Source organism: Rhipicephalus microplus, unplaced genomic scaffold (assembly GCF_043290135.1).
Source record: "Rhipicephalus microplus isolate Deutch F79 unplaced genomic scaffold, USDA_Rmic scaffold_12, whole genome shotgun sequence".
In the NCBI taxonomy this organism is placed as follows: domain Eukaryota; kingdom Metazoa; phylum Arthropoda; class Arachnida; order Ixodida; family Ixodidae; genus Rhipicephalus; species Rhipicephalus microplus.
In genome coordinates, this window is record NW_027464585.1 from 54,427,122 (window position 1) to 54,439,700 (window position 12,579).

At 44.3% G+C, this 12,579-nt stretch overlaps 1 protein-coding gene across 3 annotated transcripts; it reads right to left on the reverse strand.

The window, feature by feature from the left end:
- Positions 1 to 697: 697 nt before the first annotated feature.
- LOC142783862 (uncharacterized) lies at positions 698 to 12,355 on the reverse strand. 3 transcript variants are annotated; one of them, XM_075882575.1, is made up of 5 exons: positions 11,992 to 12,355; positions 6,704 to 6,758; positions 4,460 to 4,548; positions 1,144 to 1,303; positions 698 to 1,046 (listed from the first exon to the last, which is right to left on the reverse strand). In XM_075882575.1, exons 1-5 carry the CDS (start codon positions 12,136 to 12,138, stop codon positions 985 to 987), a joined length of 513 nt encoding a protein of 170 aa, XP_075738690.1. In that variant the 5' UTR covers positions 12,139 to 12,355; the 3' UTR covers positions 698 to 984. The 3 variants fall into 3 exon arrangements, with proteins under 3 accessions (XP_075738690.1, XP_075738689.1, XP_075738691.1); XM_075882574.1 differs by having other exon boundaries at positions 4,322 to 4,548; XM_075882576.1 differs by having other exon boundaries at positions 4,322 to 4,548; positions 6,704 to 6,766; positions 11,992 to 12,130.
- Between the last annotated feature and the right edge of the window lie 224 nt (positions 12,356 to 12,579).

The following is a 12,579-nucleotide window of genomic DNA, read 5'->3' on the forward strand; positions in this document are numbered from 1 at the left end:
CAACATTGGGCCGACGAAGGCCCATCGTATTGCTGACAAAGCTGCCAATGTTCGGCCAACATTGGGCCATATTTCAGCCAATCACATGCCATTTTTACGCCGATGTTTTCTGCACGACGAATATTGGCTACGGATGTACGACCGACATTGGACCAATTCAGGGCCACATTGCAGCCAATCAAATGCCGTTATTACACCAATGTTTCCTGCACGACAAATATTGGCTACTGATTGGCTTGCCATTATGTAACCATTATTAGTAGGGAATTTTTCTTACCGGAAGATTTAAACAATATGCCTCGATGACCCGCTCTTGTAGCTTTGCAGCCCTGTATACTTGGGGCAACAGAAAATTGAATGCTGAGAACTGAAAGCAGTTACTCGATCTATTTCATCTTTTATACCTCATTCCCTTTGCTAACACTAGAAGTGTTGTTTATTTTTTTACCAATTTATCTTTTGCAATAGCGAGTGCTTTATTTGGTACTGGTATTTGGTACAGCAGATCAAAAAAAGTCGTTAGGAAGTAAATGTTGAAAGCGTATGTCCCCCACTTGCAATCCCCACATATGTCCCCCACATGGTAATCGAGAATATTCATAGTTTAGAGCATTTTTTTGTAACTAAAACATGGTGATGGTGCTTCCGAATCAGCATAAGCTAGCCGAACAGTGCACCACCGACACTCTGCAGACTATTTATTCTTTGTTTTTTTTATTTATTTGGTACAACAAAAAATGTATACATTGAAAAATATATATACACAACTAAAGAAGGCCCGCTCTACTGCAGGTCAGGTTGCGTTGGGGGCACAGTGACAGTGGTGCTGTCAAGGCCCTGGCTGCTGTGACTGAGCAGGAAGCCAGCTGCCGCGAGCAGCCGATAATCTGCACACTGAGAGTGGGGATCATCGGGCTGCTCCACAACAAATGCTTCTCTGAAGCGCCGCTTCCTGCCCCCACAGCGATCACCAGACCCTGGCAGTCACCTCTTAATAAAGTTGAGGGCCTCCGCTTGGTCGCACCCTGCTTTTTGGCAGATGACATCTGCATACAAGAACAGAAATACCATAGTACACATGAACCACTGCAGTACAGAGAATACACAAGGGTACACACACATAAAACAATGAACAAGTCTAACCTGTCACTAATCTACAGAGCCTCAGGTTCACAAAGGCCCTTTTCCCTTTTCTGCCATGAAGGCTGTACAGCACTTGCACATCATGTGCCAATACAGCCTTCATGACATTCACACCAATTTCTCGGAGGCCACGTCCCCCAATCTGCAGGAGGTGCTTGCGCTGTAAAAAAATGCAAGAAGCATAGATGGGGTAAACGCAACAGCACATCAAAATGTTTTCATGATAAAAATCTGCGAGAGGACACTGAAAACAACAACTTGAATTTTTGGGCATCACAACATTTCATTGTTTTTTTACGCTAACTTCAACTCACTTGACCTAAAATGGTTATCACATCAGCCCTCTCACACTCAGTGTGAGAACCTTTCAGAGTCCTTCTCTGAATGCAGTTTCGCTGTTATGAAATCAAATACAAAACTGTTATAACCCTTAATAAATATTGATTCTAGCTATGAAATAGTATAATTGCTTTGTTCAGTGCTCAAATACCAATACACGTTTCTTCGAGGTTACAATGTCTTTGCCTGAATGTTGACCAGGACTAGCTTCTACAGGTGAAAATCGATAAAATATGTGGAATTCAAAAAGAAGCTTGGACATGTTTTTAATCAATGCATTGTAAGCAGAGCACAACAAGATAAATGAACATGATCAAGGTGTACTAAGAGGCAACCTTAGAGCGACCAAATCTTGGTCATAGATAAAACTGATAGAAAAATAAAGGTCGCACTAGATGGTCGCACCATTTGCTGTTTATATTTTTCTGTGATAGCCAACAAAGAGGCATGTCGCTATAGAAATCTCATCACAATAAACAAAGGTGCATTTTTCTTCACACTGCGAAATTGGGTGCATGTTAGATTTTTAAAAAAGTAAGAAATCGGCTAACACAAAGCAGGGTGAACTGTAGCTCAAAGTAGAGAGAGCCGCAGCAGACCCGAAATAGGGTGATAAATGAACAAAATTGCTGAATGTCTGTTTTAAGTAGGCTATTGCTAGTCACTGCCCATCAAACACACGATGCCGCCTACATCGTCTGCTAGCTTAGGACGGTTCACTTGGACTTCACAGACTATAGTAAATACAGTCGAATCTCATTAATTACAACACACTTAATTCGAACTGACGCTGTGGTCCTATCAAAGCTATACCGCGCTCCGAAAATGCTCTCAGCACCCCGCCCAATCCTGCGGTGGCACTTCAGACACCTCATCGCTGTGCTTGAAGAAGAAAATGAAGAAAAGGAAAGAAAAGACTGCGGTGGAATGTTTGCCAAATGCCAATCTGTGACATTCCTGTGCCCCGCTTCGGCTTTTTCCGTCCCTGCCACGTAGAGACCCTTCACCTCTTAACACTGTGCATGAAGAGAAAGAGGGGAAAAAAAGCTGTCGCAGAGAGTTGGCTCTCTCATGCCGATCTGCAACGCGCCGGTGTCACGCTTCCCTGTTTTTCGTTCCTGCTATGTAGAGACTCTTCTCCTTTCAACACCGCGCATGAAGAGAGAAAAAAAAAAAAAGCTGCCGCGGAGTGTTTCTCTCTTGAATGCCCATCTGCTTTTCTCCAGGTGGAGACGCTCCTCCATTCTCATCATGTGCTGGCCACGCTCCGGCTGCAGCGCAGATGGTAACAGTGGAAACACAGTTGTCTTCGAAGAGTGTCAGCACTGGACATTGCCGCGCGCAACTTCTTTTCCCAGGAGAATACTGAAGCCAAAGTACAAATGCTTTGCAAACTGCACGCAAAACTTGTTGACTCGTTGCAAGGCCAACGTGTACAGACATGTATTGACTACTTTAATTAATGACGGATGTCCTGTAATTTGTGAATAAAACTTCTCCATGCACATGCATCACTCCATGGTGAGCCCTCCGCTCGTTTACCGTATTTACTCTATTCTACCGCGCCCTCGATTGTAACGCGCGCCCGATTTCCACGACAAAAAAAAAAAAGAAAAAAAAACTAAGACATCGGTTGCAATGCGCACCCTTTTTTTTCGTTGGCCCGCTTGATCACACCACTCGCGAAAACTACTCTTTTTGAGAGCGTCTTCCGTTTAAATATGAAGTACGGGGGAAGCTTATGCCTATCTGACGTGCAACAGAGCATTGCTGTCACTCTAGTTTTACCGTGGCCTGATGTCAGTACACAAACTTGCTTCGCCCCCTTCTCCTAGACGGTTGTGGTGCCACGCATGTCGAAGTAAAGAGGCGTGTGATCGGCATTCCCGATTTGCCCAAGCAGGTAGCCGTTGTTCAGGAACCTCTGAAGACTGAAGCTTTTCTTCGTTTTCTTCCGGCAACTTCCGGCATATGCCCGTTCGCCTTCGGAGGGAAAAGCCTTTTCTCATCATAAAGTTCGTTAGCCAGCACCTGCTCGCTTTAAAATGGCTCTGCATTAGCCCTTTTTCTAAGGCTAACTGCATAGCCTGCACTTGGAGCAGTTCTGTCGTCACGGGCCTCTGTGCCGCTCACTGCTTAATCACATACTCCCCGAGCCGCTGTTCAATTTGTGGAAACCGACCCTGCTGTGGTCCACTGAAGCCTTTGCGTGAATCTTTGCTGTCGACAATATTCTGCTTTTGTTTCCGCCAGTCCCGCACGCACGTTTCGAGAACTCCGAATGACTGCGATGCGGCCCGATTTCTGTCCGTTCCGGCACACGCGACGACTTTTCTTTTAGAAGCAGCATTGTGGTGCACTGGTCGAGTTTTTGGAGTCGGCCCTACCATGCCGTCGATGCTAATGTACTACAAGATGACGAACTCCTCAGCACACGTATGAAGTGCCACGCATGGGAAACACATAGGCAGAAATGACCGACGCGCCATGCCGACGCACGTAGGGGGCGGCCATATTGTAAGTGACGATGGCAATAGAATGACCATATTCTTTTTTTTTGTTCGTACTCGATTCTAACGCACATGCGATTTATGAACTCTCTTAACCGGAAAAAAGGTGCGTGTTAGATTCAAGTAATTACGGTAACTTTCATTATTTTGAACTTCTTTTAATTTGAAGAAATTTTCTGGCCTCTTTGAGTACGAATTATTCATATTCGACTGTAGTACAGTGGCTCATGAGATAACCTGACTAGTTTGTTTCCCGAAACACAGTATCTTAAAGCAGTACTAAATTTCTGCATGTTACATAGGCATATTAAAAATCAAGAAATATACACCAAAGCCGCAGCCACAGCTTTACTCTGCACAGCTGCCTCTGCTGCCTCCACTTCTCCAATTGTACCAGCAGGCAGCCGGGGAAGGTCAGAGGGGCGCTGTGCTGGCTGGGCGTGCTGAGGCACGGACAAGAGCCGTACCTTGTGCTTCAGCTGTCGCACCTCCTGCAGAACCTCTCTCTGTTGCTGCCGGATGCAAAGTTGGATCCGCAGGATCCGTAGCAATAGAGCTGAAACATACAAGAGTACATACCATATTTACTCGCACAATTTGCATCCTCACATAATTTGCTCACCAGTATAATTAGCCAGCCTGCTTTACTACAAGAAACTTTTTGCTCGCATACTTTGCCCTCCCCAACGAGCCCGAGCCACCTTGCCAGCACACACACAGACACATTCGACTTTATGATGCTCTGGTCAGGCACATCTCTTGTCGAGCACGCGAGTGCAGTTTTACACAAAATTGACTGAGTGCAAGGTCCCTTCTTCCATGAACTTTTATGCTTTCCCTAGAATATCGAACTTGAAAACTGAAACCTGTTTATGTGTAGTCCGAAATGCCTAAAGGTTTGCCTCCTATCTTCCCACCTCTTCTACGGCAAGAATGTATTCCCGAGACACAGCACATATGTTGAACGCGTGCAAGGACCTGTCACATCAACTAGATGAGGCAGGTTTTTGCACTCATTTTTTTTTTTTTTCCGGTTTCGCCATCTGGCCATTGCGTTTTTACCGTTTCTTGTGATAGGCTACAATATTTATATACGAGGCAGATTGCTGTTATAAAGCTTACCGAAGAAAACTGAAACCGTGCTACCGCTAAGCACATCAGCGTGGAGTTCTTCGACATGCAATATTCAGTATGGGAGCCAGCAGAAGAGTGCATTGAATAAGACTTAGCATAGAAGCTTGGGTGTGTTGGTTAGATATCGGAGGGAACACAACGCAATAGAAGACTGGGACAAGGAATGGACACACACACACATGAAGGGCGACACACACAGCACTGTGTTGGCATCGCGCTTCCTTGTCTGCATATTACTTTATGTTCGGTACCCGACAATTATTGGAGAGTACTTATGTTCTCTGGTATAACCCTGTCGTGGGAACTGGTTTTTGTGAGCACTGTTCGGAAGAACTTCAAGAAAATGGGGGCATTTGAACAGGTTTAGCAAACAAATGACAATCCGCTTTGAGACAGCTGTGACAGCGTCTGCAACATATATTCCCAGTTGAGCTTTTAGGCCAGCGATTCCTACTAGCTTCGCACATGACCGGATTGACAAAAAAAGTACACATAATACGCCAGTATATACCGCATTTGACTCTGTAGCTTTGATGAACCAGGCAGATACACAAATTTATCCAAAACTCCATTGATTCTGTTGCAAAATTATTCAACAAACAAATTGCGATGTTATCCATGTTACTTTACGATTGTGGCACTTTACCATTGCAGCTTTCCAGGAGGCACACATAGTGCAGCGTTAGTTCACCACTCGCAGTTAATTGTATGCAGTAGGTTGCTCACAGCAACTGACTGCATGCAATGGTGAACATCTTGCATGCTTGCACCGCTGTTTCAGCATGCTGGCTGCTTCCCATACGGCTATCAATTGATGTTCACAAAATTGGGAAGATGAAGAAAGACTACACAGTGCCCTCTGGCCACCCTATACTCCAAACCTCCAGCCAACAAACAAACAAAAGAAACAGAAGTATGCAAATGAATATTATTCCTAATGCAGCTGGAATGGAGTGTAGTTTTCACCAATTCTGTGTGTTAAGTCAATATGGAGTGAGTTAACTCCATAAAGTAGCTTTTCTCATAACAGTGTTCACTCTATTGTAACACAAGGAGTGACTTCATAGCATCTAGAAGGAAAAATAGAATCTTCAGTATTTGATAGAAATGTGAGGCTCTACCTTAAAACAACAATAATCTGGAAAAAGAACTCATTACATTCGAAAAAAAAAAAAGGTAGCACAGTTGATCCCCTTTACAAGAGACACTGATGTAACAGACAAACGGGGATAAGAGGCACCAGTGTGCAGGCTGACATTTGGCCCATCATGCATCAGGCACTCCGTAGATGCGCCTGTGCAGCCGAAGCCCTGCAGTCAAGCATGCTGAGCAAGACTGTTGACCACTGTACAATGACACATTGCCACAAAATTTCAAAACTTCATTTCAGACTTCTGCAAAAGCTTCTTACACTCTTGCATAATTTTTGCACAAGCTTCTCTCCTTCTTGCGTGATTTTCGTCAGAACATATAAGTGTTGGAAGCTGTATGTCCCCAAAAACTTGCACAATACAAATAGCATACATTAAAGTCTATCACTTAATACGTGCATAGTGTAACAATGAAAGATAACTCACGCATGGTTTGCTCCGAGCCTTCCCCGTGCAGTGCCTCCTTGAGCCTTGGAGAGCACTGTGCAGCTAGAGCAAAGTAGCATCAATCCATTGTTAATGGCAGGTTAACAAGACAACAAAACTAACCCCCATATTCATAAACGCTTCCCTACTCGACTTTCACCCTTCACTTGACAGAGTTGAACACTGTGCCGCTGCTCGTTTGAAAGCGACGCTGCGCTACTGGAGAATCACAGCAGATTATTGCTGACATGCAGCAATTTTCTCTGCTTAGAGACGGCGCTCCCATCAGCCATCTCAAGTGAAGGTGAAGCGTTGAGTGGAGGGACGTTCTAGAATACGGGGGTAAGATTTGTTGCAAGAACACTACAATAGACGCACTTAATTTTTACACTTCATCTATATTGTACAGCTACACACATTCTGCATCCTTATAATGCAACATATACATACAGGCTTATAAAGTAAACACTGTAGGCTGCTCAAATAACACCTACACAAAAAAATTACCCAAAAGTGGCCATGCGCAAAGTACTTTTATTTGAAACTCACAAAACTTTTGCGGTGATGGAGAATAAATAAGACAGGTTACGCTTGGAGGCACATGAGACCTTCGCAGCTTTCATAAAGTACAAAAAACAATATGGTATGTGTGTGTGTATGTACGCATGAAGCTTCAGCCTTTACATACGGTTTTTTGAAAGAATCGACTATGAATTTTACGGCACCTGTGTCCTTCAGCGTAATTGAAAGCCTGCTGATCAGTGTGTGCAATTTGTGGAATAGTTACATGGAAAATGGCGTGAAACACCTAAAATCAAATTTTTCTAGCTAGGAAATATGCAGCTGTGTATACACAACACATGCTGCAAACAGTGGGAGGTGACCACAAGAGTGATTTGAGTGTAAGCGGCAGTATTCCGCATTCATGCACCCCGCCATTTTCAACTTTTGCCCAAAAGCAGCACCACTTCAGCGTGCTACTTTTTTTTTTTACATCATAAACAGCTCGGAATACAGCGAGAATGAAAACAACATATGCAATTAAATTTTGAGCACTATTTATGGTGCGCATGATTGATTGATTGATATGTGTGGTTTAACGTCCCAAAACCACTATATGATTATGATAGACGCCGTAGTGGAGGGCTCCGGAAATTTAGACCACCTGGGGTTCTTTAACGTGCACCTAAATCTGAGCACACGGGCCTACAACATTCCCGCCTCCATCGGAAATGCAGCCCCCGCAGCCGGGATTCGAATCAGCGCCCTGCGGGTCAGCAGCCGAGTACCTTAGCCACTAGACCACTGCGGCGGGGATGGTGCGCATGAAAAAAAAAAAAAAAAAAGGCCTTTGAACAACGACGAATTCATAATTTGCCTTCACGGACCTTCTGTTAGGCTGCACCACATACAGATTTTTTGTGGCTTTCAAAAGAGATTTGAAAAAAATAATAATAACCGTGTTTACTCTCGTCATGAGCGCACTCACTAAGTGACCCTCATTTCAGTCGCCAAAATTTTTAATTTTTTTTTCTTCCACATATTAAACACACACCTTACGTTCATCCGCTGAAGTCCCACGGGCTCCCCCCCCCCCCTTGCCGCCTTCGCTCGCTGCCACGTGCCATTTTATTTTTGTTTCTATTTGTTCACGGAACGTCCCCTGTCTTTTTTAATTATCTCTTGTAACATATGTGGCATTATCTTCTTCCCGAGGTGCCACAGGTGCTCTGCTATGTAGATGCACCATTAAACTAGTATTTTTGATCAACTGTGCATTTCTGATGTTTACCTTGCAAGTACGTAAAACTGGCATGCTTCTTGATCTACGATACACATGTGGCTTGTCTCACTTTGAAGGAAAAGTTAGCATACAATGGTGTAAATGCTTAATTTGAAATATTGAGGCAGCAGCACACCGGAGATGATCATATGGTAAAGAAACAAGTGCTGCCTTATTACTGGCAAGTTGTCACCTATATGTACAAATAAATTTTGCGAGCTAAAAAAGTACAAAAGCACAGCGAGGCTATGATGTGGTTCAACCTGTGGATTCGCTTCATTTATCACGCCATATGATGAACCTTCCTTTGGTAAAACTGCTCAGATAAGAAAAAAAGTTTGCTGTCCGATACAGCAACTCTACAAAGTGTGCACGTGCATCTCGCAGCGCCTTTTCGTCACTTCCGAAATGCGCCACCAACATGCCCGGGCACCAACCGAATCTATCGCCTACAACTGCCATGTTGTCTCCTCGTGCTTGAACCCGTTTAGTTTTGCCTCACGATGCAAGTTTGAGAAATTATGAGCTGCTAGTGAGGCAAGTTGATTTAGTAGTCCACGCAGAGGGAGCAGAGCTTAGGGTGTTTCTTCGCTGAAAGTTATAACCTGAAATTGAGAACGCACATTCCGATTTTCCTAAAAGTACCAGCGTATTTGGCTGGTGCAGATTAACAAAAGCTACTTGAAGAAACTGCAATATTTGCATCTTCAGGTGCAACTTCATTACGGGTAAGTGCCATAGTCAAGTATTTACCTGCAAACAGATATAGCTTACCAAGATACTGTACATACAAACTTGTCCGCAGTTAAAATCATGATGGCGAGGAAGGCAGTTAAAATCGTGATGGCGATCGCGAAGATTTGGTATTGCATTGAAACAAACTATAAAGAATGGGAAACAATATTAGTTCACTTTGAAGTATAGCCGATCGGTTCAAGTTGGGCGTCAGGATTTTTTTTAATTAGTCAATTAATTCTATACACGGTCTCTATCATGTTCAGTGACTCCACTGTACATTAGCGTACAACAAAAGCAAAATACAAAGTGAAAAGTGTGTTAAAGCATACGCGAAAAATCAAGTGATGACTGGCATTACCGCGGCACACATCACGCAAAGTCGCTATCTGCCTTGTATAATATTTTCCTCGACTATTTCCACAAATTGCAATCAAAGAGGCTCAAGCTCGCCCCGCCGCGGTGGTCTAGTGGCTAAGGTACTCAGCTGCTGACCCGCAGGGCGCGGGTTCGAATCCCGGCTGCGGCGGCTGCATTTCCGATGGAGACGGAAATGTTGTAGGCCTGTGTGCTCAGATTTGGGTGCACGTTAAAGAACCCCAGGTGGTCAAAATTTCCGGAGCCCTCCACTACGGCGTCTCTCATAATCATATAGTGGTTTTGGGACGTTAAACCCCACATATCAATCAGAGGCTCAAGCTCAACATCAGCACTGTTTAAAACACTTGGAGGGGGGGGGGGGGGCATTGCTACTTTGGTGGCGTAGGCCGTGACAATATATTCATAATATTATATCTCTTTTAAACTTGCCTAGCTCTGCACGACTAGTTTTCGATGGGAGCAGCTGCGCTTCGCACATCCACTCTTAAAATTGCGGCTCGAGAGACTTTGAGCTTTCACTTGTTTTTGGGCCAGGCAATTTGTAGTGAAAGCAAGATAATAGGCCCTCATAGGTTGTGGCGGGCAGCCGGTGTACGCCGTGGCTGGTATATGTGTCGCACATCTTGATTATCTGGTCTTGTATCGAGTGAACGAGCGAGGCCTTCCTAATCCAATGAGCTCGTTAAAGTAAGACAACAAAAAACCACAATGCTTCCACATCGTTCACAGCAACAGACGACGAGCCCCCAACAAACCGCACTGCAGCACGTGAACTGCCGTAGGTACCCAGGGAGTTACCCGGGCATGGCGGGAGAGGGCGACAATGGCAGAAGTGACATCACAAGAACACTATGTATAAAGGGGACATTTAAACACTTTTTTCCCATTTTTAAACTTCGTGCACTGTTCTGTCACAATTTATAGCTCAGAATAGTTGTATTTTGAAAAGGGCACTAATTCATAAGCCCAATGGTTCAAGGATGGGTGCATTTAGGGGGCCCATTCTACATTTTACTTATGCCCTTCAAGAACTTGCTTACAGGGCCAAAGTCCTGTTTCAGAAAGAACACGCTAGTGCATGGCCAGCAGTCCGTCAAGCATTAGTGCTGGTGAGATTTGGAAATGCAGCGCATGAGCATCCTCATCTGCTACTTCTCTGCTCATGCTCTCGGGGCTTACTTGCGAGGCACGGTCCTTCGCACTTTTCATTTTCACACTGTAAATCAACTGATACCAACTCTGCCTTCCATTATTTAATAAACCAATATTTCATGGTCACGAGGACGAGCTTAAAATGTTTGCTACATCAGACCTGAACAGCATTTTGAGTCATCGAAACTTGCTAGTTGCAGCGAGCATTATGCGAAAAATATGATGTGCTTTACGGTGACAACTTGCAAAACACTGCAGCAATGATTAAAATCATGCATTTTTTGTGCTCACAGGAAATCCCTGAAGCAGGAGGCACTGGGCTAGATAAATTGCGCAGCTAAAATACGGATGCGCTTTCCAATGCTGTCATGCGTACAGGCGGAGAAATGGCAGACAAAACTGGGCGCACCCCGATTCTATGCGCATGCGTCCCATTCACAAGCCTCGCTGCCAGTTAGCACCACATGGCTCACTGTCCATGAGCTCGCTTGTTTCCTGTAACAGTGGACCATACGGTACACCTATTTAAAAACGAGGATAGAATGTATATAATGCAGCATCTGATGAAGCCATGACGATGTGTTGCTGATGAAATCTGGAACTCTAGTTAGTACCCTTATTGTTAACCAGCCGACCGACTAGCAAAAAGATTTGCGACTGAAATGATGGCATCTACACCTGCCCTTAAAGGGACACTGAACAAAGTTTTTGCCGCTAAGATTATCAGCCAAAGCAAAAGATTGGGCCATGAAATTCATAGACTATAATAATTTCAAGCAGAAACTACGAAAACATACTGAATTTAATGAGCCTTTTACAAAATGCCGCGCCTAGCTCTTAGACACGGCGTTTTCTAAAAGGTCGCGACATTTATTTTTCAAGTTTTTTTTTTTGTTATTCAAGACAAATCTACGGTGTATTGTTCACAGAGAACAAAATTGCCTCGGTAAGATTTCTTTGCGAGCAGCTTACTAATTTTAAGGCAGGCGCGTTGATTCGTGAACTGAAGGATGCGAGGGATCGATCTTGCCTGCTAGTGGTTAGGCGACAAAGGCTTTACCTCATGTCCTGGTGTAGCTAAGTCACGCAAATGGAGCAGAAAATGTGCATTATCATTGATTTCACCTAAATATCACACGTATGTGACTTATTGCCGGTGACAGGTGATCAGGATGAAGTCGACAAGTTGCAAATCTGAACAAGAATTCACTCGAATGAAAAACCAACCTATACTCACGTGCACGGTGAAGTCGAACACGTCGTCCGTCACTGTTGTCGCTGATGCCCGAAGGAAAAGAGAAGAGGACAAGCGACGGGGTCGTCTCTTTCTATAAAGTCGGCGGAACTGCCAGAACGGCCAACACAAAAGGCATCGGGTTGACATTCCTCCATCTGGGCATCAGTCGCTCCACCCGGGCATGCAGCTGCTACTGGTTCTACAGTATACTATCCTCTTTCCCGTGCCTCTTCCGGACATTGCAGTGTTGCTGCCATACTCGCGAACCTTTTTAAATTAAAGCACGCAATCATGTATTATCGTGCGCCATACTAAACTTAAAAACAGTGCGCCGGTACATGAGATCACGAAGCGCGGTCCACGCCATCACAAGAGCAATTAGAAAAATGAAACAAAGAAAACAAAAATGTATAAAATATTTTGTCTCAATACGATCCGCAATCCAGTTTCCTGCAGCGGCTTTTGCCTCTGTATGAACGGCCAAGCCAGTGCCAAGCCAAGCTTGCGTCCCTGATCAGCTGTTTGTTTCCATCGAGAATTCAACAGTGAACTGGCAATTTGTTTAGATGATATTGCTAAAGGGCTTGA